A 26,871-nucleotide genomic window follows, 5' to 3' on the forward strand; every position below is an offset into this window, starting at 1 on the left:
GCCAAGCGGTGATTAAATGAACACAGTGTCCGTGTAATTATTTCGGGTAGAGCTAGCCATGTGGGCAGCCGGGTGCCGGGACGCAGCCCTCCGCTCCTATTTCTACACATAGCTGTGTCATGAACTATTCAGAAAAGACCCAAGAGAAGGTGGACATCTGAACTTTGGGGTCACAAATCCATGACCTCAGGCCAGAGCTCTCCATGTCTAAAATGGAATGCCACACTGAGACCACGGGGCTGTGCAGTCTGAATACCGCACACCGAAGCCACTTACTCCTGAGAGGGGTGCAGCCAGTTCCGGGGAAACACTACCCACCAACACCATGTTCTTTTCTCACCGTGTCCACAAGCCCCAGACCATGAAGAGCAGGCAGCAGCCATCCCTCCCCTGATACTCACTAACAGTTCATCCATACTCGTCTGGCATTTTTCCAGGTTGATCCGCTTGATGGCTACGCGTTCTTGCCTGGGTTTGCAGAGGGCTGCCTGGACCACAGCCGTTGCTCCACTACCTGAAAGAAAATAAAGACATCCGCTATCAAACGGCACCAGTTGACGGGTACTTACGCACCTCTTTTTTTACAATGTCTATTATTTTAAGTCTCTGACTGAAGATATTCAAAGTATTACCAGGGACATCTTCAAAGAGCCCCTTCAGTTTTAAAATGACTATATAGAGAAGAAAAGTTCCCAGTGTCTCTCTGAGGACAGAGGGGCAGGCAAGTTGAGCACAACTCCACTTGAGCTTCAAGTTGTTATGACCCCTGGGTCCTGCCTCACTTAACCTACACTTCCAACTCGCACCCATTCCCAGGTCTTCCTGGGCTCCTTCAGGACTTTCACCATGTCCTGAGATTTAGCATCCTGAACACTCCCAGGGCTTCAGCTCTTGCTCTACAATTAGAAAAACAGAAATCTGTCCTAGGAGTCGCTTGTTTCAAATGAAGCTCTTAGGGATGCCAATAAATCGATGCAAATGTGTCATTGCAGAAGCTCCTTGGCATTCATGGAAATTTCATATTTAAGGCCTCTTGATCATTAGCTAATGCACTCAAGACTCTTAAAAGACAGAGCCACATTGTTATCCATGCTTTAGAGAAAAGGGATGCAGAGGAGTCATGATTTGTGGCACAATACCAAGAACATCTAATGAGATTTATATGCCATCAGGGCAAAAGACCCCCAGAGCAAGGCATCATAATTCCACAGGTGAAACCAAAAAATGACATCCCAATCGCCCAAATTCCCTCCTAGATGTCCAATGAAAGAACACAGCCTGAGCCTGGGACAGTACAAAGGGGGACAGATGGGACTCTAACACCCGGAAGTCAACCGGTCCTCTCCCTTCAAGGCGTCCACACACAGAAGCCCGACCTGTGTGAACCCCATGTGCTGATCACCCACGGCACAGTAACACTATAGCTGTAAAATTCCCGTTAAAGCTTGTACGTTTTCATTATCGGCCTCATTTTATATGTGAGAAAATGGGAACCTGGCAACATTGCCCAAGGTCACATAGCTAATAGGTAAGTACCTGGGCTGGGATCTGAGTCAGTGTGCCAAACGCCCACATCTGTGATGTTTGCCTACTTCCCACAAGCCAGAGCACAGCCTGCCCTTCCTCACTTGCCTTGGCCTTGCCAGGAAAATATTTCTTCAGTACTCAAAGGCTCCACCAAAGAGAACCAACCTGGAGAGAAGGTGCAAATGAGCCTCCCTTTCAGGAACAGGAAGAGTACTGGTGCATGACATGGCCTTCCTCTCCCAACCTCAGGGCGCTCCTTCAGCCTCAGTCTTACCAGGGTGGCCTCACGGCCCGCAGACTTGGGTTCAATCCAGAATGTTCCAGATATCAACTCAAACACTACAAAGAGTCCTGCTGCTGGCAGAAAGTGTTTTCCAGTCCCCAGAACAAGAGACTCGTAGTGAGGGAGGCACAGAGAAAGCGCTAAGAAGGTGGTTAGCAGTGGGTCTGGGACCCAGCAGAGAAATCAACCAACATTTTAACTAGCTGCGGGCAGCATGCCATATCGTTCTACAGTCAGTTTCTCCATCTCTCTCTTCCACCCTTAATACACAGTCCCGAGTGTTTCCTAATCAGAGCAATTGAAGAACAGAAAGCAGGCCAGCTCCCAGAAAGGACTGAACAGGTGTATATAACATCAGGCCTTCCCATATGTCCTGGACTTACAACCCCAGAATGCCACTAATACACTCAAGAATGTAGTCACAAATAGAAATTCTCAAAAGCAGAAGTGGGTTATCTCTGGCTCTAGGAGACTCTTCCTTAGTTAGAATCACAGCCAACTAAAGAATCACAACTTTTATCTCTACACAGCAAACAGGAAACTATATGGCACAAGCCCGCTGCAATATCAAGAAAGGATATAGCCATCTACTGAACACTAGGAGCTCTTGCTGAGTCCAGAGGCATCCTTTTAACTTCAAAAGGCATCAAGAACCAAGCTGAACAAAAGAGCATCCTAAAGACCAAGTCTACCCCCTCACAGGGAGGTATAAGAGAGGGGATTTTTGTTTTCCCTCCTGCAATAATTGGAAAACATAGGCTTAGGACTCCAGAACAAGGCATGCTAGCTGGTATGTGTTCTTTGTTTGCTTGTTTTGTTCCAAATTGCTGCAGCCAAAACACCAGTGGTCATGAATTCGGTGTGGGTGGGTGGAGGCCAGTACCTTCTGGAAGGCAGCTTCAGAATGCAGCTTGCCAAGGATGGCTAAGACCAGCTTTGTGCAGTTGAGGTACAAAGTGTGTGTTCTACTGTGAGTGCTTGCTGATTCCAACTTGGAACCCTGCTGGACTCGAGAGAAGACTCCCCGGGTAAAGGGAATCCACACGCTGACATGAAAGGAAGAGATGATCTCTCAATTTTCCAAAGGGCCTTTCAGAAAGAATAAGTCAGTTCTGCTTTAAGGATCTTTATGTACTCTGCTGGACAGATTAAAAGGCAGCCTTGAAAATGTAGGCTCAGAAATCCAGGAAATGAGCAAGTGTTCAAAACCTAAAGTAAATGGAATAGTGAAATGGCCAGTGGTCTTTGATGCTGAAACACACTTCAGTAACATCTCATGGTGTGCTTCAAGTAACGATTATCCTTGGGACCAGGAAGCCTGGAGCATTTCTCGTTTTATTTCAGACTCCCGGCCAAAGTGAAGTGAAACTCTCTATAGCATGGTGGCCCGTGTGCAGGACCTTGCATTTTTCCATCTTTCTAGGCAGTTTTGAGTCACTCTATCTCCATCATTTCTTTGCTAGTTCCAAGCAAACAACAGCTCCTAAGTTTCAGAGAGAAACCACGGTGACGGCAGACAGTGGCAGTTTCCTTCAATTCATTACCAAGGCTGATGTCTGACCTTGGGTGGGCATGAATTTCCCCATCTGTTTTGTGGCTTGAACTGAGGTGATCGCCAGAAAACTGCACATCTGCACTCACATTTGAGTTACCCAAAGAAATACTTCCTGGATATGTAACTTAGCGTCAGTAACTTTAGATTTCAGTAAGTCTGTAAGAAATGAAGACATCAGTATCTCTTTGAGAGAGAGAGAGAGAGAGAGAGAGAGAGAGAGAGAGAGAGAGAGAGAGAGAGAGAGAGAGAGATCATTATCAGTGTTGCCAGAAGTGTCTAAACAGTATGGTCAAAGTTCTTAATTCTTTGACCCAAGTGACAAATTCCCCCCTGGTAGAAAAATATCTTGTTCCTAAATAACTTAAGAGAAAACAAGAAACACAAGGCATCGTGTTTTCCTTTTCTGTTGTGAAAATCAGAAACAAAGATGTAAATTTCATCTTTAACCACAAGCAAATGTCTTAGTGTGGGTCTCCTGTGACTTCCCCTTCTCCTCCTCATCACACAGCCCCTACCGAGCACCTTATTCCTTCACACTTAGAACTTATCACATACTTCATACTTATTTCCCTTGTATAAACCCGTGTTCACGAGTCTAACACAGTAACAACTTCCTGAAATGGCACTCCCTGGCTACCTAACTCGAACGCACAGACTTAACAGCCACCAGACAACCTCAGACTCTAAAAGGCAGGGAGAAGTCGTCGCTGATATTAATTCATCGGCAAAGAGTAACTAAAGCCCTACCATGTGGCAAGCCACTCACTAGAAGATGAAAGTCCAAAGGTGACCGCTGCTGGCACAAGAAGGATAAACCCTTCAACACGATCATTTCTTATGAGGAATAAAGACAAGCTGGGCAGCTACAGTAACCTGAGCTATCGCTACAGACTAAAAATACATATGGTAAAAGCCCCCCCCCCAACTGTGAACTTAGCAAGAGGGCTTTGGGGGTCAAAGAAAACAAAGGCTCTTCAGTATCATCTCAGTACTGTAACTGACAAGGAAGAATACACTTTCCCCTCTCCCCACCCAGAGGAAAGGTACTGGGCCTGCAAACAGGAAGATGGACTCGCAGAAAACAAGTTGGCCAGCACCTTGAGCTACACAGTTCAGCCTTCTGAACTGAACTTAGTCTGTGTTTCAGGCCATTTGACCTATGATGTTTTGTTATAGCAGCTCCAGAAGACTGATGCAGAGCCATTTAGTTTCTATTTGAAGCCACTCTTCCACTGATACCTGTGGTAAATGCCACACTAATTACCAGTTCAGAGCCAATTAAGTCAAAAACCAGAGCTAAGATCACCTGAAGGGCCTTCCGTTAATCGCTGCAGTTTCCACATCTTAGGTGAGCAAAGTCTTTAAAAATGAGGTTAGGTGACTGTCTTCGTCACGGTGCTAGTGCCGTGAAGAGACACGTAACCAAGGCAATTCTTATTAAGACAGCATTTCACTGGAGGCCTGCTTACTATTTTAAAGGGTGAGCCCATGAACATCACGGCAGGACACTGACCACCATGACTCAGATGGAGCAGTAGCTGAGAGTGTCACATCGTGATCTGCAGGTACTAGGCAGAAAGATACTTGGCTAGTATACAATTTTGAGACCTCAAAGCCCACCCCAGTGACACACCTCCTCCATCAAGGCCACACCTACTCCTACAGGCCACACCTTCTAATCCTTCAGAAACAGTTCCACTAACTGGGGACCAAGCATTCAAAATTATGAGCCTATGGGGCCAGTCTCATGTGTAGCACCACTGTGAAGATTCTACTAATCAAAGATGTGGATTCCCTCCCCTTTGTGATTTTAGACCTAATGTCTAAACTTCAGCTTCCTTAATGAACTTATAAAATCTATTTGTATGACTCAATATAGCATAATATGTTTCACAGCCCTGGAAAGTGGCAGGCCAGTAAATATAAGGCACTCCTGCTGGGACCACTGCTCCCTGCAAACCGTGAGGAAGACCAACTTCAGGCTGTATGTGTATAGCACCTGAGGGACCAGAACCAAAGCTTAGCATAGGGAAAGTTCTGGTGGTTTGAAGGTAAAGAAAAGAGCTCTAAAGTTGGAAACAAAAGGCTAAAAGCTTCTTCAGGTCTGATACAACATGGTACACAGAAGAACCTAAAATGTAAAAGACCGCTCAGAGAATTCAGCAGCCGTGATTGATGAATTAATATTCTATAGCAAGACTTGATGTAATCAATTTTAATATCTGTCCTAAGAAGACACAAGTTTAAAGCACCTTTGACCACTGATTACATAAGTTCACACCCTAATGCTGCCACATCATAACTGTCCATCCTTGGATGGATTATTTAGCTTCTCGATGCCTCAGTTTCTTATCTGTTAGATGGTGATAAGAATACCCAGCTTAAAGGAGGGTTGTCAAGACCTAGCAAATTAATTCGTGGGAAACTCTTAGAATGGTGTCCAGTATACAATAAGTCCTAGTTAAAACTTAGCTAGTGTCTTAGTTAGGGTTTCTGTTGCTTGGCTAAAACACCAATACCAAAAAAGACAAGTTGGGGAGAAAAGGGTTTATTTGATTTACACTTCTACATTGCTGTTCATCACTGAAGGAAGTCAGGACAGGAACTCAAACAGGGTAGGATCCTGGATGCAGGAGTTGATGTAGAGGCCATGGAGGGGTGATACTTACTGGCTTGCTAGCCTGCTTTCTTATAGAATCCAGGACCACTAACCCATGGGTGGTACCACTCACCATGGGCTGGGCCCTCCCGCACTGACCACTAATTGAGAAAATGCCTTACAACTGGATCTCATGGAGGCATTTCCTCACCTGGGGCTCCTCCTTCTCTGATGACTCCAGCTTGTGTCAAGTTGGAACACAAAAGCCAACCAGTACAGCTAGCATTGCTCTTTAGGGAAATCTTTCCAGGTTATGCGGTATCCCATCAACTTGTCATTTTAATACTGTATAATAATCCCTGCCACTGATGCACCCTAAATTATTCGGCTCTTGGGCTAAAAAGAATATTCTCTTATAAGAAGCAGTATCTTTCCCTCTAATAACCGTAATGTCTAGTATGTTACACACATACAAAGACACACAGACACACACACGTACACACTGAGTCCACAACAGAGTTAGTTTATGTTAAAATCAGGATGTATTTGATTTCCCAGTAACAACTTCCCCAAGTTGCAAGGCTGGGGCTGGTCGTGGCATTAACCTCTGACATTCGCGATGGCCACTGGGACAAAGTCTATCATCACGCCCTACTTACATGAGGAACGCCAAGCCAAATTTTAATAAGGGCTAGGGCCTTTCCCAGCACACACAGGGCTCTAATTATGTTCATCAGCCATAGACCCACTCTGCCAATAAGTACAGTCCAGAGCCATATCAGGTTGTCTTTATAGAAGTGTTGGCATGTGGCACATAGTACACAAAACAAATGGCTTTGGCTCACGCACTTTCTTCCAGCTCTCCTTCCCCAGCTTACTCTGTTCTATTTATATCCAACCTTACAGCCCACAAAGCCAACCAGTCACATGACGGCCGGAAACTGACCAGGGGAGACGCTGGTGAATGGATACACGTGAGATTTACAGAGGTACAGCTACTGGGCCTGGAAAGGGTATCTGGACTTTGCAAAAAAAAAAACTGTGAGGCCAGATCTGTGGGAGCTCTCCCCAACTGTTCAGGTTGGCGATGAGTTTGTTGTTGCTGTCTTCAACACAAAAGTATTGAGTCAAGCAGAAGCTTTCCTGGGGCCACATTTTGCTTAAAACTAATATGGGCATTTGGTTTCCCAGCTGTACCCATTCTTACCTCATGGGCCAAATTTTAAAATATCATTTAGGTCATGCACATAAAGCCGTCATCTGTCTAGATGGAAAAATGATCACATAACTGATGTGGGAGTGTCATATATCAATCTGTTGATTTCACTGGTTAAGGAATAAAGAAACTGCCTACGCCCCTTGATAGGCCAACCCTTAGGTGGGTGGAGTAAACAGAACAGGATGCTGGGAGAAAGAAGCTGAGTCAGTGAGTCGCCGCCATGATTCTCCTGCTCCAGGCAGATGCAGGTTAAGATCATTCCTGGTAAGCCAGCCTGTGGGCTACACAGATTAATAGAAATGGGTTAGGTCAATATGTAAGAGCTAGCCAATAAGAGACTGGAACTATTGGGGCCAGGCAGTGTTTAAAAGAATACAGTTTTCGTGTAATTATTTCGGGTATAAAGCTAGCTGTGCAGGCGGCCGGGTGCTGGGGACGCAGCCGTGCCGCTCCTAATTCAACACATAACTTGTCTGATGGTGCTGGAAAATTAAATATTCATATGTGAAAGAGTGAAACGTGGTCCTTATCTCTCACCCTGTACAAACACCGACTTCAGAAGGATCAAAGACCGGAGTGTAAGATGTGAAACTCTGAAATGTGAGAGAAAAAAAGAAAAGTAAAGAAAACACTCAAGGTGCAGCTGGGGCTTTCTGGGAGAAAAAACAAAACAAAACTATTTGCTCAGGAAACAATAGCAACAAACCAGAATTCATGAAATTAAAACACTTCTGCCCAGCAACAGAAACAGTCAAGTGAAGAAACATCCCCCTCAACAGGTGAAAACCTTTGCTAAATACAGGTGTGACCCAGGACAAGTAGAATACACAATGCACTCAAAATACAAGAAAGCCAAAACCAAGCAAACCTGTCACCATGCTGGCTAGGGATGAAGTATGATGGAGATGGCTCAGTTGGTGAAGTACCTGCTACACATGAATGCAGACCTGAGTCTAGATCCCCATCCCTCATGTACAGGAGCCTATGGGAACGAGGAGACGAGAGGATCCATTGATCTGGCTGACTAGCAAATCTAGCTAAGTAGACAAACTCTGGGTTTGTGAGACACTCTGTCTCAAAGACTAAGGTGGACGGCAACTGAGGAAGACATGGGCCTTAGCATACAAGCGCACACAAAGACAAACACAAAGCATGACATACTGCTGACCAATCAAAATAAGAAAAAATTGTTCAACCAGCACCAGCTCTCAGAGAAATGTTCATTACTGCTGCACCGAGACTCCAGACTCAGAGGGCAGTCACTGAAGAAGGCAGTAAAAGGGTAATGACAGACGGGAACTCTCATCGAGCCCTGGCGGGAATGTGAACCAGTCCAGGTACTAGGGACATCAGCATAGGGGTCCCTCCAGAAACTAAAAGTAGACATCCTACCACTCACCTATACCCAAGAGCCCTGAGTCAGCCTGTCACAGAGGTCCTCGCACAGCAGCGTTTGCTGAAGCACTGTTCACCAGGGCTAAGCTCACAAAAACCATGTAGTTAATATCACAGGAGAAACAAAGAAAGCAGGGCCAGGTTCTGATTTTAAGCAAGGAAGCAGGAACCTGAGGGTATGGAATCAATCTGGGCAGAATGCAGAACAAGCTAGTCTGAGACTTCAAGGACAGTCAGAAATAACGAAATAAGGTTCTTTGCAACAAAATAGATGGAAATGAAGACTCAGATTATGGGAGTAGGTTAATTTCAGACAAACACTGCATAGTTTTGATGATTCATGGATCCTGAATTTTATATAGATACACAAAAATCATATATAAATGACATGAAGGTACAATCATAGATTTCATGTGTGAAATGGATAGCATGCCTTTGTTTTACATATGCAGAATCACATATATGTATGACGTGAACGTAGAAGCAAAGCAGAAGACTAGAAGGATGAGGACTAACAGGAAGAGACGAGAGGAGATGAAGGATGCTGAGGTTTGTAAGAGGGACCACGCTCAAAAGGCACTATGTTCGGACATGAAAATACTATACACTATGTACAAATAATAACCCCCAGCACTGGGTACAAATAATACATAACCAATAAAAATGATCACACTGCAAATGGTTTAGCATAATGTGGTTATGCTTCAGGAACCGGCCCAAACTGGTTTACTCAATGTTGCTCTCCACTCAGCCACACAGAGAAAAACCACACAGAGCTATGCCTGTGCCACCGGCTTTGTTCCCTGTGACAGGAACATGAGTGACATCGCAGGTCACTCATGAAGAAGGGCAACTGGGAGGAAAGTGTCACATGTCGGCCACTCTATCTATGCATTAATGTACGAAACAGATTCTACGGGAGCTCTGTCTACGTGAGTGTACAAAACCAGGAGGCTGTGAGGAGTCCGACATCACAAAGCAACGTTTTCCAATATAGCCACAAACATGAGCGACCTTGTATGTCATAGCTCATAGAGTTGATATAGGCCCTTCTGCCTTTGTCAAATTTATAAAAAGGGTTAATATGGGGGAGATTGAGGCAGACAGACATTAAGACAGAGACTGTAAAATAACCCTACGTTTCACTTCTGACCTTCCTGAGCAAGCGAGCCTGGCAAAGCATTTAGAGGTCACAGTCCTCAACAAGAGAGGTAGCCCTTGTATGGAACTCATCAAAAAAAAAAAAAACCCACCTCATTAATGCCACAGAAAAACAAAAAGTAGCCCCTGGGTCTGATTATCAAGTAAGATAGCAGGAGACTAGGGTATGGAATCAAGCTAGAAAGAATGTTAAAGAGCTTACCTTAGGTTTCAGGCTACACTAACCTAACTAGCCGGAAGGGTAAACTATGCTCAAGTCTCCTGCAGAAGGCACAGGGACTGGGGCGTCTGTCATAGAGAAAACCGGGTAACAGTTCAACAGTCTCCAATGATAAACACTACTGTTAGGGACATCTAGGTAAATGCTATGCATGAGGCAAACACTTGGGATGCTGAATATGTGTTACGATGCTGCTACGCTGCACCCGACTCCGTGAGATCAGGAGCAAGAATTATCCCCAGGTGCTTCATTTTTCTTAACTAATATGTGGAAGGCACCGCACACACATCCACACTACTCTGTGACTATGATTACCTGCAGATTAAAAATGCATTGAACACTCAGTGGTAGTGCATCTGATAGCGTGTGTGAGGCTTCTGTGCAGCGGCACCAGAAAACAGAAACCGTCTGAAGCACTCAAGCAGGTCTAGCCCCTCAAAGGTAAAACTGTTTTCTAGAACTTCGACTCTGAAGTTGAGAGTGCTTCTTGCAGGAAAACGCACGAGCTCTTCACTAGCAAACAGCACCTGGTTTTGTTAAAAGGGAGGCGGGGAAACGATATACTCCAGGGGCTGATGAGGAGCTGAAGCCTTCTTGAAGAACCTCAGGCAGAGCCAATCGCTTCCTCAAGGCTCCCAGAGATGCTCCACGCCCTTCATCCTCTCACTAAGATGGTCCCTCGGCCACTGCTTAGCAAACTGTGGGCTCTCATAAGTGTTCTGTTGGCGGTGAAACACATAGCATCCTGCCACGGAGGCCATTTGTGGACAAGGGAGGCAGAACTGGGTTCCATTCCGGGTACACACAAGGAGAGGAAGATGTAGCAGGGGACTGAGCACCTAGCCTGGAAGCCACCTGCCTAAAAGCACTTCTCATCTGCAGAGCATCCCACTCAGTTCTGGAGTCATGGTGCAGCTTACGCTGAGGAGCCAGGTTCTGTCAGAATTGGCTGGGAACCTCCCGCTTTGAAGATGGATCCAGTATGCGGCAGGGGAGAACCATACAAAATCTGTCAGATTAGTATAAACAAGAGATTTCTGTAGAAAACTCCTAATGGGAAGCTGGTGGCTGGCAGAAGGCCATGACAACCCTCCCTCCATTCCTGCCTCAGGATATATTATATTAGGCCCTGAACCACAAAATGTGCAGGTACTACAGAGAAATAGTCTACAGAGAAAAGTCTGACTTTTCCACTCAGCAAAGGGTCATTGTGAAGTCCTCACCCACCTCTGGCAAGACTGAAAATGCCCCTGTTCTGCTCTGAGGGGGCAGGAGCTCCTCCCAGCAAGACCCACTTGTTCTACTGATTAAATCGGCCAAATGGAAGCCAACATTCCACAGACGAATGTCCACTACTATTCGCACAGATAAACAGATACACCCACTGGCAATAGCCAGAAGGCACCAGTGTCCCACTTTGAATGTGCACAGCATGGCGGTGACCTCCAGTTCCATGTACCGTTCCAACATCAAGCCATCTGGAAATGGGAAGGGTGTGCATATGAAAAGAGTACTCACTTCCACGCATGCTGGTTTTGTATTCAGAGGAAGAAACTATCTCTCTGACTGGACACAATGTTGGCAATGCAGGGTCTCAAAAGTGGATGATGGATAATGGGGGATGGGGATCATTTTCCCAGCTGATTGCATTGGACCCTATAGGCTAAGCCTGGATTTCACCATCGGACTCTAAGCACAATGCTCAACGCTGGAGGCCTTCTTTCCAAAGGTCATGGGTGTGCCCATAACCTTCATCCAAGTGTCTAGTAGAATCACAGTAACAGCAACAGTCTGGACACTGTTTAACAAGTATGCGTCCAACCCAAATGTTTATATTATTACCCTTGAATGTATGAGGACAGTCAGTACTGAGAGCCTTGCAGAGAGGTGGGTAACTACTGTCTTTTGCTTGCCTTTTATAATTGAGGAGTCAGGCGCAGCCACAAACGTGCTTAGAGCAACCTGACCGCAGACATCCTCAGTCCTGACCAAGGAATGGCCAGGGAGCCGAGAGGAAAGGGGTGGCAAATACTACATCCTGAGAAAGTGCCTTTACAACACTTAATCACCTCTGATCGCCCCCCCCCGGGGGGCCCACTTCCTGTTCATTTCCTTTTAATGGCCCCTCTGTGAATCCTATCGCTGGTAGATGACCCTGAAAGCAAACATTATGATGACCACACAGTAACTGTCACAGAAAACTTTCTTTGTGGAGAAAAGATTCATTGTTCAAAATAAAATATGTCCAATTCTCAGATAACTAAACATCCCTAGCTACTTCGGCCATGAAAGCAGCTGGCAACCGAAGTCTCCCCCAGCTCAAGGACAGAGCTGAAATTTTTGTTTGTTAGTTTTGTTTTTTTGTTTTTTGGGTTTTTTTTTGTTTGTTTTGGTTTCTTTGTTCTTGTTGTTTTTAAGAGAAGTCCACTCATTCTAAAGCTGCCTTCACTCTTCCTCACCCCAGCATCAGAGTGAACTGCTGCTTATATGGTCTCCCTTGCCAAGCTGAGTTTCTCCCCCAAAGTTCCAAACAAGAGCAGGAAACCAGGTAACTGAGATGACTCTGAGCAGAGCTCTAAGGGACAAAGGGACAAATGACACTGCAGTGGACAGCAATGTCCCACAGACAGCCCTGGAAGGCTGAGAGCACAGCTGAGTAGGAATAAAGAGGAGAAACTCCCAGGGGAGGAGCCCAGGACAACAAGATTCGTCCTGGGCAAAGCAGCAGCATGTTGTAATCCCTGTGTCCACTGGTCCCAACCTCAGTTTCCTCCTTATGGAAGCCAGACTCAGGTCCCACAGTCACCTCTGTGAAAGCCTGGCATGAGATGGGAAGACTGCTTCTTCCCACAGTCCTGCCTCAGGGTCCATGGTGTGAAGGGTCTGCACAATGGCTGTTGGAGTCACCTGGATGTCTTTTTATGGAGGTGTGCAGGAGTTGACCTGGGGAATCTGTGGGGTCTATGCTGTACTTTCCTATATTGTCCTCAGTGACAGGATGCTATTGGTCCATGGACCACCAGTTTTATATAAACACAAAAGTGCCAGACATTCACTTCCTTCCAAGAAAGCAAAGAACCTAGAGACTACTAGCCAACCTCCTGGCTTCTATGGCCAATCAAAGCAAAAAGGCTCTCTTGCTTTTAAGAATGATGGCTCACACCTTAATGGGAGCACTCGGGAGGCAGAGGCAGCCGGATCTCTGTGAGTTTGAGGCCAGCTATGGTCTACAAAAGCTAGTTCCAGGACAGACATCAAAGCTACACAGAGAGACGCTGTCTTGAAAAACAAACAAACAAAAAAGAATGCAGTAAGAAAAATGATTCACTATGAAGAATCATATTTAAGGATCTTTTTATGCACAGTGAGCTTTATAAAATTGACAGTTATTCACTCTGCACTATCCTACAGACATTTAGGACTTGATTTTCTGTTGCAATTTGAGAAAATAACTATAGATAAAAGATAAAAACAGATCTACTTCCTGTGTCAGTGGACCAAATATAATAAAACTTTAGAATTATTTCCAGCAACTAAGTTGGGCTCCTGTGATGCTGCGAGAGAGAAATGTCCTTCATCGTCTCCGGCATTTGAACACTTGGTCTCTAGTGGACAGTGGCTAATTGGAAGACTTGGGAGGTGTGGCCTTGCTGGAGGAAGAAGGTCACAAAGGGTGGCCTTAAGGGTTCGAAGACAGGCACCATCCCCAGTGTACTCATTCTGCTTCTGGCTTATGGTCCAAGATGCGAACCTTCAGCGTCCTGCTCTGGCCTACTAGTTGCCATGCATGCTTCCTGTCCACGACGGCTCTTACTCTTGGGGAACCATGAACCTAAGCAAGCCTTCCTTCTCTAAGCTACAAGAGAAAACCAATGGATGCAGCTGTTCTCTGGAAATTATTCTATTGATCTAGAAAATATGGGGCCTCAAATAGTATGAATATCTAAGGCTACGCAGTAAAGATGGTAGAATCGTATTTGCTTTTGTTCAGTATATACTAAGCCCTCAGTAACACACACATTAAATAAATTTCCTAATAGCAATGTTGCCTAAGTTCAACATATGTAAATTACCCAGTAGTCTAAGAAAATATGTCATTACAAATACATTTTATTGAAACTACTTTCTGGACATGTGCATATGTATGCATTTCTGTGTGTTTGTGCATGTATGGTTGTGGGTGCATCGGTGTGTACGTGCATGGAAAACCAGAAGAGCCTTGTTTTAAAGGACAGTGTCTGTCACTAAAACTGGGGCTCCCTGATTGACTGAACAGAGAGCCTTTGGTTCTTCCTTTCTCTGCCTCTCAGCACTGGGATTACAGCTTTTAAAGCTTAACTTATTCAATTTTATGAATATGAATGTTTTTAAGTATATATGTGCACCTTGAGTGTGCCTGGTATCACAGAGGCCAGAAGAGATCATCTCTGTGTAGGTGCTGGGAACCGAACTCAGGTCTCTGCAACAGCGCCTAACACTCTTAACTGCTGAGCCACCCTCCAGCTCTCCAGCTCTCCAGCACCCATACCCTGATTCTTATATGGGTGCGGGGGATCTGAACTCCTGCTCTCAGGGCTAGATGGCAAGTACTTTACAGACTGGGCCATCTCCCCAGCCCTCCACTCTAACAGTGTACATCCCGGTACCAGATGTGTGGTGGCGTACCTCTAAGCTAGACGCAGTCAGCTGTGTTCTGTCAAGAGATGTTAGGATGAGATGTGTTCCAATGACCAGGTAGTTATTCATTTACTACTATTTCTAATAGCTATGTTGATTTAGATTGATAAGTACTTGTTAAATTGACCTTATAATAGGTAAACTTCTGTATTTCCTTTCCATTTCATTTATTCTACTTAGAAGTATTTAGCTTTTGAAGATTTTTGTCCTCACTGCCTGCCAGGTTTTCTGTTAACGCATGTTTCTATCTTGAATTCCAAGTGCTTTCAAGACGGTAACTACTCTGTGACTTACCCTGCTACCATGACAACCCCAAAAGGCCTTTGGGCAAGCTCTTAGTTCTGGGTTCTCAACTATGAACTAGTAACATAGGATATGGACCCAAATCCTAGAAAAACTCAAGATACAGATTGAGCACCCTGATGTTTTAATTCATTTCACTTTGTTAAGTGGCAAAGCCAGAGCTTCAGTGCATCCAGTCCCAGTGACATGAGGGATCGATATGAGGGATGAGCAGCTATGACAAATCCGGCCTCATTACAAGAGGCAAAAGCAGAAAAGTGATCGAAAGCATGTCCCCTGTTGACTGTGTATAACGGTCACAACAATACTTTAACAATACAAGGAAAAACTCTATCTTGTTGTTGAAAAGAGCTTTAATTTACATCTCACACAAGAATAACACCAATAAATTGCATGGGGTGTCCATGAGACATCAAGCACTACTTAAGCAGCTGGGAAGGAAGCACAGAATATAGTTTCTGCCCTCCTAGAGTTTACATTTTAATGTGGGAGGTGATGAGGATTTCAAAATTCACGAACAAGATTAATTTTAGACTGCAGTTAAGTGTGAGAACAGACATTAACTGCAGTTAACATTAAACTACTTATGGTGCTCAGGCAAGCTGTCTTGAGCTGGTAACCTAAGGTTAAAAGGAATCACTGCCCCAAAATATACAAGCAGACTATGCCAAAAGGAGAGTACAGAACGAGCTTCCTCAAGGGCTTCATCTGCAGCAAACAAGAGTTTGGAAATTTCAGGGGACAGAAATTTCAGGTGGTGTGGAGCTTCTTGGTGGAAAGGACAAAGGGGAAAAGATGGCCATGCGGGTAGGCAGGACACAACACACACAGCGCCGTATAAACAAAGACGAATGCTTTGGAACATTAGATAAAGGGAACTGCAAGGTCTGGTTTACAACAGTCACTCAGGCGTCCTGCCTGTGTGGAGGTAAAGTTGTACATGATACAGCTGATGGAGCATGATGAAGCATGATAAGGAGTTGCTACATTTGTGCAAACACAAGTTGGCAACAGCGTGAGTACAGGCAGCCCGGTGGAAGAGCGTGGCTGGACTGCCAATGTATCTGTATCTAGAGTCACGGCACTTGCTGATGGTGGAGTCGAAGGCAATTGCAGGACCAAAGCACTCAGAGATTCAAACAAAACATAGAATCACTGCTTCTACAGGCTACCGCTGTATTTTAGATGTACAAATATCCATTATTCTCTCCAGCCTTCCCCAAACTGCACCAGTGCTGGCCCATGCAACAAAATATGGCTAGCCTATTCCACGTGACAGTCTTAAAGGACTGGCTACCCACATTGTTTGCTCAACCTCCAACACCACATCCAAAAAAGAGAAAGAAAAGGAAAGTCTGCAGGTTGCAGGAAGGAGTCTCTCTGGGACCCAGGCTGCCAATCTCTCCCAAGCAGGGTGTGAGAAGAGGGGTGCAGAGAAGGAGGTGTTTCCACACAGCAAGGAGTCCTTGCAGCGAAAACCACTCCATCTCTCCTACGGGTGTTCAGACAGGTGCTCTGCCTTCAGAAGAGACCTTCAGAGGGCCAAAAGATGAAATGTAAATATTCTGGATGTATAGGTGTTTTCCCATTGATTGCTTTGCGATGCCTTAAGGAAATAGTGGAAGCCATTTCTTCCCTTCCTTTGCTAAAAGAAAACTGTATTTTTTGCAGTGACAGTTACTACATCTTTTTTTTTTAAATCTCATTGACCAAAACCCATCACGGTGATGTATTATTTGCCTATACTTATTGACTCATGCATGCACATACTCTTACTCAGACTAGACTCACACATATATCCACAATTATGAGTCTGTCTTCTGCGATTGTCATTAGGTCATACTTTCCATGTTTGTCATGTGTGTCTGCAATTACATACGCTGAGGGGCAACATCCCAACGTCCTATCAAGCCATAAACTGTTGCCGCGAGCCCTTGAAGTCTCCTTTATCTCAGTGACATCATGCTGCAAAGGGGATAACCCACCTTTGATGCAAATAAATTCTCAAACAGTGCCGAGTATATGCGTTTCAAGGCTTTTGCACAGTTGCCTCATTTGGTGAGTCACCAAGTCACTTGTAAAATCATTTCTCTGTCAATGATTTGCCAAACCGAGTACAGAGAAGGCAGTCAATTTTGTTTAGAGATTATTCACCAGGGAGCCGATGATAACTCACGAAACACAGCAGGAAGTCACCTGCTGTCACCAGAAAACATCATGCACCTTTTTTTTTTTTTTTTTGTGGGAAGTTGGGACACAAACCGAGAAGGGAGTCCTTGTTCTCTAAGGCTGTCACTCCATCACGGCCTACATTCACCAGATGTCAGTCAGAGTCTACAGGTCTGGATTAGCTCCTGATATGCCAACACGTGGTTTATAAACTCAGCACTGTATATAAAACACACAAGTAAATGCCACTGGTAGAGAGACGACCTTCAAGGTCTCCGAGCTCCTCAGGGCACACCTGCAAATCACATGCTCCATTAGTCCCTAGGTTTCCCAGGAGCATCCAAATTCTTCCCTGTGGCACTGGGTTCTGGGCAATATGGAACGCAGCAGAGAAACTTGCTACACCTCTCAATGCCTTGGCAATGCGAGGAGACCTACCGCTCGGGGAATGTGAAATGAACACCTTTGGCATCTGCTCCCAGCTTTGAAAGGAAGCCTACAGCAGCAGGCAGCCTGGGAAGTCACCTCTCCCTTGCTTTGCCTCTGCTCATCTGAACCTGGGAGTCAGGCTGTTTCTGGAGAACATCTGGAGGGGACACAGTGATATCAACAAGCCAGCTGCTACCACGGAAGGACCCGGATTCTATCCCGGGCAGATGAGCTGTGTTCTGCTCCTTGGCACACTGTATTTATTTCAAAGCCACTGGAGGAGGTGCCATGCTAAGGGAGGGCAGTGATGGCACCCAGCACAACAGGAAATGGAAACCCTGTGTTTTAATTTTAAGATGGTTCCAATTTTCGCATCTTCTGACAAGACTTACATGAAACAAGTAACTCGAAGGACATTAAAATCTTCAGAAAAGTAGAATCCTGCCGTATGAAACCTTAGAAATAACTAAACTGTACACGGAGCCCTGGGCAAGGCTAGGCTACAAGGGCATTTGAATGTCATCATCAATTCCATGACAGTATCTGACCTGAATCATATTTATTTCCAGCCATCTTCAGCAAGAACCACAACACCAAAAGGGACCAACAGAATAACGTCCCATTTTCCATCCCCCTTTGTTTCTCTGGTGAATGTTAGCATTTCCACATAAAATATACATACAGAAATAGGGCTGAAGCCAGTGAGAGATGTCTTATCTAGCCAGGGGAAGGCCCAGCACTGAAAAATAAATACATAAATCCATGAACCAAAAGCTACACATCAAAATATCTATCAAGTAGGAATGGATGATAAAGGCTACAGTGTATCAGCCATTAGCCCTAGGGATGAGCACACGTTAAAGGCATTAAACATATATATCCTGTATAACCGTCTCCACTCACTCTTAACTGTAAAACTAACATCCTCAAAGGATGCGTGAGTTTAGTGCAGTAAAGAGTCCAGTCGGTTAAACAGATGCTTCTGGTTCATGATCGCTGAAACTAAACATCTGTCTTCTTGTACCAGCTTCCACTGAATTTTACAACCTTTCCTTGGCTTTACTGTTACTACAAAACTCAAAGAGCTCGGGCACCTAGCATTAGCAGACAGAACATCTCTTATTAAGTCAGATAAACTAAGAATTACCTGACAGACACCTTAAATATAAGGGTAGAAACAAATAACAACCCAGTATGTGCCCTTTCAGGGGACACATTTTATCTAAGATTTCTATGATCTGTATTCAACAGCTTAAAATTCACTAAAGTCAACCAATGGGGGACTTCAAAGAGAGTCTGTGGGGAAGGGGAGGGCGTCCAACAAGATGCTAAAATTTAAAGGTCCCTTTCTATGGTTTATGTTTTCCAACTACACTTCCCAGTCGACTTTTAATTTAACTGCATGATGGACACTCCTTCCTAGAGTATCTCTTTAAATATTTCTGACTCACAGCCCACACTGCAGAGGCCAAGATGTAGCTGGCAGGGAGACGCCATGTCTAACAGAGAGCTGTGGGAGGGACACGTCCCATGGAAAGAGACCTCGGAGGACACACAGAGGCCCGGATTCTAGCACAGAGAGGCACTGGTGTGTATTTATAGGCAAGCCTGGGCTGTTTATTTTGTCCTTATGTCAGGGAGTTACAAACATTCATTTCAGAGTCAGCAAGCTCTGGTCATCAAGGGTCCACTCAGAAAGCCAATCTTGCAGCCCACAAGCCACAAACGTGAAAGGGGACTTCTCGAGACGCTCCGTCTGTGATAGTTATAGATCCTTAGGTCTGAGGGCATAACTCAGGGAAGGACGAGACAAACCGCGCAAACGATTTACCAGTGTGTGGACTATAAGGGCTTTCGCTGCCGTCCTAAAGGAATGCAGCTGGGAGCCGAGAGAAATCCTGTCCGGGGCTCACTTTTCTAGCTCACCTCCTGGCAACCTGTGCTTCCTCACCCCCAATCACAAGGCCGGCAAGCCAGTGAACGAGGACCTTTAACTAGCTGGGCTTCCTGCTCTGATTCCGGAAAGACTTCCTTAGGATACGGAGTCAAAACTATATTCAAGGCAGACCAATTGTAAGAAATCTCAAGATGGTAAAAGTAAGGACAAACAGCGGGCTTTTTATGCTTGCAACAACAGCTCTAAAAATTCCTCTGTCAATGACTGCAAAGAAACAGAAAACAAACTAGTAAGAGGCAAGGCTGCCTGACCAGGTGGAGGACCTCTGCTTCGCTGGGGAGCCAGGGAGCTAGGCTTCTGGTCCATCTTCGTTAGCTGTGGGTCGCCTGCACCAAGACCACCAGCCTTTCTGAGAAAAATCCATTTCGTTCTCAGCAGAACTTCCCAAACAGTCTCTGCGGATCCAGCCGGCACAAGGAAACCTGGCCTTGGTCACTGGCTGATAGCTTTCTGATTTCAGTGAGGAAGGGACATGTTCCAAGAAGGACAAAACTTGCTCTCAGGAGTCTTACTAGAGTCAGAGCAACTTGCATTTTAACGAGCTCCCAGAGGCCCGTCCATCCAACACAGACAGAAATACTGCCGTCACTCAAAGTCATCGCTATCGTCATCAGAAGACAAATGAAAACACCAGGTCTAGACACGATCTGATGCACGTTCTACCCCAGTCATCCACCCTAGGACTCCCGACAGAACGAGGCCCAAGTTTAGACTCTTCATAGGTGGCCCAGGAAAAAGTTGTATCTGGGTTCCTCTGGAGCATGGGAAAGGCCTCCTTCCATGTGAACCGCTCTAAAAAGCAGAAGTAATTGCCTCTTTGTTCTCCTAGCATCCATCTACCTTCAGCCACCACGATGCCCCCCCCCCCACAGTGTCACCTCAATGACGCTCTTACCTACCCTGGTCCTACACTACAAGACTGACGACTGTGAACTGGGTTACTAAGCTCTTAAGAGACGCGGTACCTAAAAACTTGGAGAAACATTTAGAGATTTGAAAAGAAAAAGTACCCTACCCATAGCTACGCAGGTTTACTGATCTACCTACTTGAGAAGTTCAGGCAGAAGAATTACTTGGAACAGTCTAGACAGCAATGCAAGACCTGGCATCAACACCTGCAGCACACAGCAACAGAAAAGAGAGAAGAGGCTGGGAGGCAAATCTAGTTAACCAAGATGAAGCTAGGAGCGTATGGTCATACACAGAAGACGGTGAGCACACATTTCCATATGTGCTTCCAAACAGCTCACTGAGAGCATGGGTTCTCGGCTGGCCATGCTGGTGGCCCTTCCGAGATGGAGCCGTGTGGCAATGGTTCGTGTGTGGGTTATGCTACTTCCAGGAAGATTTTCACAAAGGGACCATCACCTGGAGTGTGAGTTTACCAACCCGGCTTACTGCCATATGAGATGGGTAATTCGTCATGGTAGGGCACTGCACACTGGGTGTCAGAGAATGTGTAACGGCAACTGGTTTCTATCTCGAGAGGCCAGCAGCAGGTTCGCTGCTGACACCTTGTAACAACCAAAAGTGTCTCCTGAAATGGAGAAAGGTACCAGGAGTGAGCGGAAAACAGGCAGGACAAATGCCCTTCCAACTGTGGATCATGGGGTTAGCCGTGCTCCCCAAAAGAGGGAGGAGAAAAAGGAATGGGATGCAATGGAGAGAGATGATCAGACATTCTAGCTGCCTCGACCACTGAAAACTAAAATTACCTGAGGGGAAAATCCAGATCTGTGGATGAGCCAGACCTTGGATCAGCTGCCTGAGGTGGCTAAGAATCAAATGTACTCAGAACAACAACAAAAAAAAGATGCAGGAAAAACAGGATTTAAACTGGTGTTTGGCCCCGTGAGGCCCATCTATATATAAAGCTAAGGTCTTTGCCTCCTGGCTTGTCCAAAGCTGAGTCTATGAGAAAGAACATGCCAGAGATGTCAACTGTGTCAGACGGAGCCACTATCACTGTGCTGACGTGATACTGAGACAAAACACCCGGGAATGCGAACTGTGGGGGAGAAGACTGGAAACACTGGGCCTCTTCTATACCGGGGCCTCCTGCCACTTGAAGCACAGTGAAAGGCCATAAAGAGTGCAGGCCAGATGTGTGTGCTGAAAAGGTTTGGGAAAGGGACCAGGTGCTCACAGAGCAGAAGCAGCTGGGAGGTTCTGAGGGTTTAACAAGCACAGTCCACTTGACCACGGGCACAGCCCAGGTGACGTGCTGGGAACTGTATACAAAGCAAGGCTGCCACACCTTACCTCACCCTGTTGAGTGAGGTCAAGGCAGGCGCCTTGAGGCAACTTTTGAAACTGGCACTGGAGTGAAACAAGCCCAAGATACTTTTGGTGTCCCCCAAGATTGCCTGCCCCACACTGCCTCCTGCCCTCTATCAATTATGACCAAACTAAGGTAAAGAACCTGTCATTCAAACAAGAGGACCAGGTAAACTGGCAGGAAGTTCCTTGACACCAGAAAAGAGTGGGAAGTTCCAGAGAAGAGCTAGAGTTCCTCATTCCTTTGTCCAGGAAGCCAGAGGCGAAAGCAGGCTAGAAAGGTGGAACTCGAGCCCATGCAACAGTCAGCATTCAACTGCCCAGCCACAGGCGGATGGAAAGAGCGCCTAGCACCTACACTGTGAAGCCAGGCCACAACCCCTTTCACCAAGCAGTAAGACTCTGAAGGAGCTGGACAAGCAGCCTGTGCTTACAGTCCCCGCTAATTGGGAAGCTGAGACCCAGGAGGAGCCCTTGGGTCTAGGAGATAGGGACATAGTTTTTAATCCCTGGCATCACAAAAAGAAAAAACGATATAGATGACAGACATCTACATTATTTCAATTTTACCACATATTTGGAATTTTTCATATAAAAATATTGAAAGCAAAATTGGGGGGGTTTGTGGGTTTTGTCTGCTTGGTTTTTTTTTGTTTTGTTTTTTTGTTTTTTTGTTTTTCGAGACAGGGTTTCCCTGTGGTTTTGTTTGTTTGTTTTGTTTTTGAGATAGGGCTTCTCTACATAGCCTTCTGGAACTCCCTCTGTAGACCAGGCTGGCCACCAACTCAGGGATCCACCTACTTCTGCCTCCCCAGTACTGGAATTAAAGGTGTACACCACCATGCAAATTTTGAGTAGTATTACTCTATCCTAGAATGGTACACAAGGAAAATATATATTAATTAAACAAAACTAACAGGTTATAAAATATTATGAACATATCAAAATCTGTGAGACTATAATAAACATCAAAATATTATTATCTTTTGAAAGTGGGATAACAGGTGAGTTTTGTTTTTCATGCATTTATAAATTTTTAATCTTTTTTAATGAGCATTTGTTGCTTTAGCATTCAAAAACTGTATGATTTTTAAAAAAATGCATTGCTAAACTCAAATCCAGAGCTCCCTCCCAGTGCTCCTCACACCCAGAAAGATGGATTCTAAAGTGTGCAGCGTGTGCAAAGCCCCAAATTTGACTCCTAGTTCCATATGAAAAGAAACAACAGCAAACTTTCATAAAAGAATTTGGTGAGAAAATAGTCAAGGCAAGGACATCTATTGCAATTAACATTGACTGAGCGGTGAAAACTCACCAGCTACTACTGTATGGAGTGGTTTGCATACATTACTAAGTTTGGCAAAAGTCGCTACTGAGTTACTTCGTCCAAATGGGTCTCTAGATTAGCTTTATTCGACTGGTACACGCTACACAAATATTTCAAAATCTGAAACACTTCTGTTCCCACAGGTTTCAGATAAGGAATACACAGCCAGTACTAAAAACCCTGCGATAACTCCTGAGCCCCACGTTACAGATAAGAACAAAGGCTTGAAGAAAGAATTGCCCTGTGTCTCAAACAACTGCCCCGAGAAATGTGATCCAAAACCGGCCTGTCCCCAAAGGCTGCGCCTTAACAGCAGAGTCCAGGGAAGAGGAAGAAGCGGTGAGACAGCAGGAACAGAAGAAGCAAGGCTGCAAACAGTACAGAATCCGACCTGGCCTAGGGCCCAGCAGGTCTCATCTCTGCAGATATGCCTAGGATGGCAGCAGACCCACATCTGCTCTGATGTCAAGAACAAGTGACCGAGCATTCTGGAAAAAGACAGTGCAGCCAGGGCTATGGCTCAGAGAATAAAAGCGCTCGCCATGCAAGCCTGGTGACTTGTGTTCGAACCCCAGAACCCACAGAAGGGGGAAGGAAGGAGCGGACTTCACAGAGTTCTTCTCTGTATCACATACACCCACACACATGCACACATACATCATGCATATATTACACGCACAAATACTTTTAAAAAGAGATGACAGATCTTTGGGATGTTTGATATGGAGAAACGTATAAGCAAACTCCACCTAATCCCTTGTTATAAAAAATTCGCATTTGGTCTGTTCACCTACCACCCTAGCTCTGGCCAACCCCACCCATCATCATTAAGACCTAAGAGTCAGCTAACTTACAACACTGTACCACCCTCAAATGATGAAGTGCACATGCACTTTGGGAGACCAGCAATGTGAATATTGTGTGCCAATCGCCAACATCGGAGCAAACAGAACATGGAGAAGGCATGACTGGACCTCGCCAGCATCTCTGTCCTGTGTATAGAGGCATGTGACTGGTTCTGGCTGATGACACTGGAGCAATGAGTACATTCCTCTGTCCAGTGCCCCAACTAGTCCTGTCCTGAGAGTCAGCAGAAAGCCAACAGACCAGAGGGAAGCAGTCTGAGTGGCTGAAGGAAGGATGTCTCCCAGGTCCACAGACCTGTGTCCGCTTACCACCTGTGACAGAGGGCTATTTGCTACCACACTGCAAACGACCTATCCTGGCCAGCACAACAGGCTTAGTGGCCGTCCCAGGCATATCACAACTGCATCTAAGGCCACCTCCACTTTCTTCCACCTAAATCTAAAGGGGACTAGCTACAGGCTATTTTCATTAACCTCTGTATCTTGGGTTCTGCTCACCTCCTTTTTGCATCCCCAGGCCCATGTGAAGCAATGCACTGATATGTATGAATGACTTGTCATTTATATGATGCAAGTCCCAAGCAAAAGTCAAACAGATTTACCAGTAAGTTAGACTTTTAAAGAGTTGTAGGAATTCATAAAAAGACCGCCAGAAAAAGCATCCTGAGAGGGGGGAAATAACTTATTCATGAAACCGAATATTGACTTGGGTATTCAACTTTGAAGCCTTCCTCTTATGATGAATAACCAATGAAACTGGAGAAGCGGGAGGGGTGTCTCAAATCCCAGCCATCCTGAAAAAGGAACGCTCTAACTCCGAAGGCATCGGGGTGGCCGGCTTGGGCGTGCACACCTGCTTTTGTCTTGTAAAGGGTCATACTGCCACTACTCAGGAATAAAATGGAAACTAGAATTCTTCACAAATATCACCAGTGAATTTAAAAGTTAAAAGCATAAGCCCAGAGGATTATAATGCAAATAGAAAAAGCACATCTCAAAGGTCACCGGCAACCTTTTCTTTCTAACCCTTCCAGGAAAGGGGCCTACAGGTACCACCTCAGGAAACAGCTATGAAAGAAACGACTGCTTTTATTGGGTCCCGCTGGCTTACAGTGCTGCTTATTTCACTGCCAGCGCCCAAGAACACACAGGCTGCGCACAAGGAAGCATGCACTCGGATTTATTTATATATCAGTTAAGCAAAATGTCACACTTCAAATAACGGATCTGAAATCTGAACTTGGACACCTCTAATCTCCCTTTTGTCTTCTGTGGGAACGCAAAGGAAGGGTTACCACCTGAAAGACAGCTACACAAAGACACTATGACACAATGCCTGCCAGTCTTTCTCTGGAGTCAGGCAGAAACATCCTCAAAGTGTTAACCCATTTTCTTTATTCTTGCAACCACACTGAACATACTAAAACTTTGGTACCTCTACATCAACTTAAAACTCTCACACCTTCGATATATGCTATGGCCAAGAAAAAAATCAATTATTGAGTAGCCATATAACTACAATAAAAACATTTTTATTTAAATTCATTCAAAAACAAAGCATTGTTATCTCTACGGCCCTGCCTATCTCATCCCAAGAGTGTTACTAAATATGGTAAGATTGCTCAACACTCCTGCTAGACTCCAGTCTACATGCCAGCGACTGTGCTTCCTTCCAGTCACCTGAGTCGAGAGGAACCAGCATTGAGTGTTTATTGGTCAGCACGCATCCACTGCGTACGTAGCACACAAGTACACCCGTCAGCAAGAGTCACTTCTGTTCTAATTTATGCAAAGTTCACCAACCCTGGAAACAGCGAGGGAGGCCGGAGGTTCTGCCCTCTAAGTCATCTTTAACCTCCCAGCCAGTGATTTCTGAATAACATCTGGGGATAGGAACTATTTGTGCCTTCCAGATGTGACTTACTATTGGCAGCTGCTTCCCAGTAGATTCTTTTTTTCTTTCTTATTTTTTTGTGATTTAACTTTACTTCACTGTGAGTGGCAAACATGTGCCTACTTCATAAAGGTTCGTGAACTTCCTGTCTTCTGCCTTCAAGTAGCTCATCAAAGGAAACCTGTACTCATCACGGTATGGGAATGGAAAATAACCCACTGTGCTGTCTGAACGCAAACACCTCTGCCTTCGCTGCTATGTGTTCTTGCAGTCAGCTGCTGCAGCAGGCTCGGAGCTACTCTAAGCGACACCGCAATCAAGGCGATGCAAAGAGAAGACTGCAGACGGGAGAACTCCCACTCTGGGGCCTGATCCTGAAGTTACTTCAGAAGATTGAGTGACGGCTGCTCCTCTGGGATCCAGAGAAAGAAGCCATCACACTGAAACTAATACTGACAAAAATTACACAGTTTAGATTGGACCTTTTTTTTCTCTTTCTCAGAGCTGAAAGAAGGAAGCTCAGGCATGACCTGATGACCACACACTTTGCTTTCACAGGACGAGAAGCAGCTTGTAGGATGAGAAGTACCACTATAACTGTGCTCAGGGAACACGGGGAACTAACCCATTCATTCCAGGCAATGTTTGCCTAAGGAAGTCACTAAAACCATCCCCAGGCATACCTCCTCCACCGCAAACACAGATGACTGCGCTGACATCTTACCCAACACTAAAGAAACCAGCAAGGGAGGAGGAGGAGGAAGGGAAGAGGCAAAGTAGCAAGGGGGTGAATATAAGCAAGGTTTGACGACATGAATACATAATGAAGTACGTTATTCAAGACGAAAAAAAATGTGGTAGACATAAACAATTCTTTCAGGCTGTACCCCTTATGATTCCCACACATGCCATTATCCTACCCCCAACACTGGCAAGCAGGGCACATGTGCTCTCTCTCTCTCTCGCTCTCTCTCTCTCTCACTCTCTCTCTCTCTCACACACACACACACACA

The 26,871-nt window shown here is 45.3% G+C and overlaps 1 protein-coding gene across 1 annotated transcript in view; it reads right to left on the bottom strand.

Annotated features, from left to right (window-relative positions):
• Stk39 (serine/threonine kinase 39) overlaps positions 1-26,871 on the bottom strand; it is a 256,775-nt gene that overhangs the window by 195,157 nt on the left and 34,747 nt on the right. Inside the window, exon 2 of the mRNA XM_005346510.2 lies at positions 402-514. Coding sequence (XP_005346567.1) covers positions 402-514 — 113 coding nt within the window. The remainder of the gene's footprint in view (positions 1-401; positions 515-26,871) is intronic.

The sequence above is a fragment of the Microtus ochrogaster genome, chromosome 4, assembly GCF_000317375.1.
Source record: "Microtus ochrogaster isolate Prairie Vole_2 chromosome 4, MicOch1.0, whole genome shotgun sequence".
Taxonomy (NCBI): Eukaryota; Metazoa; Chordata; class Mammalia; order Rodentia; family Cricetidae; genus Microtus; species Microtus ochrogaster.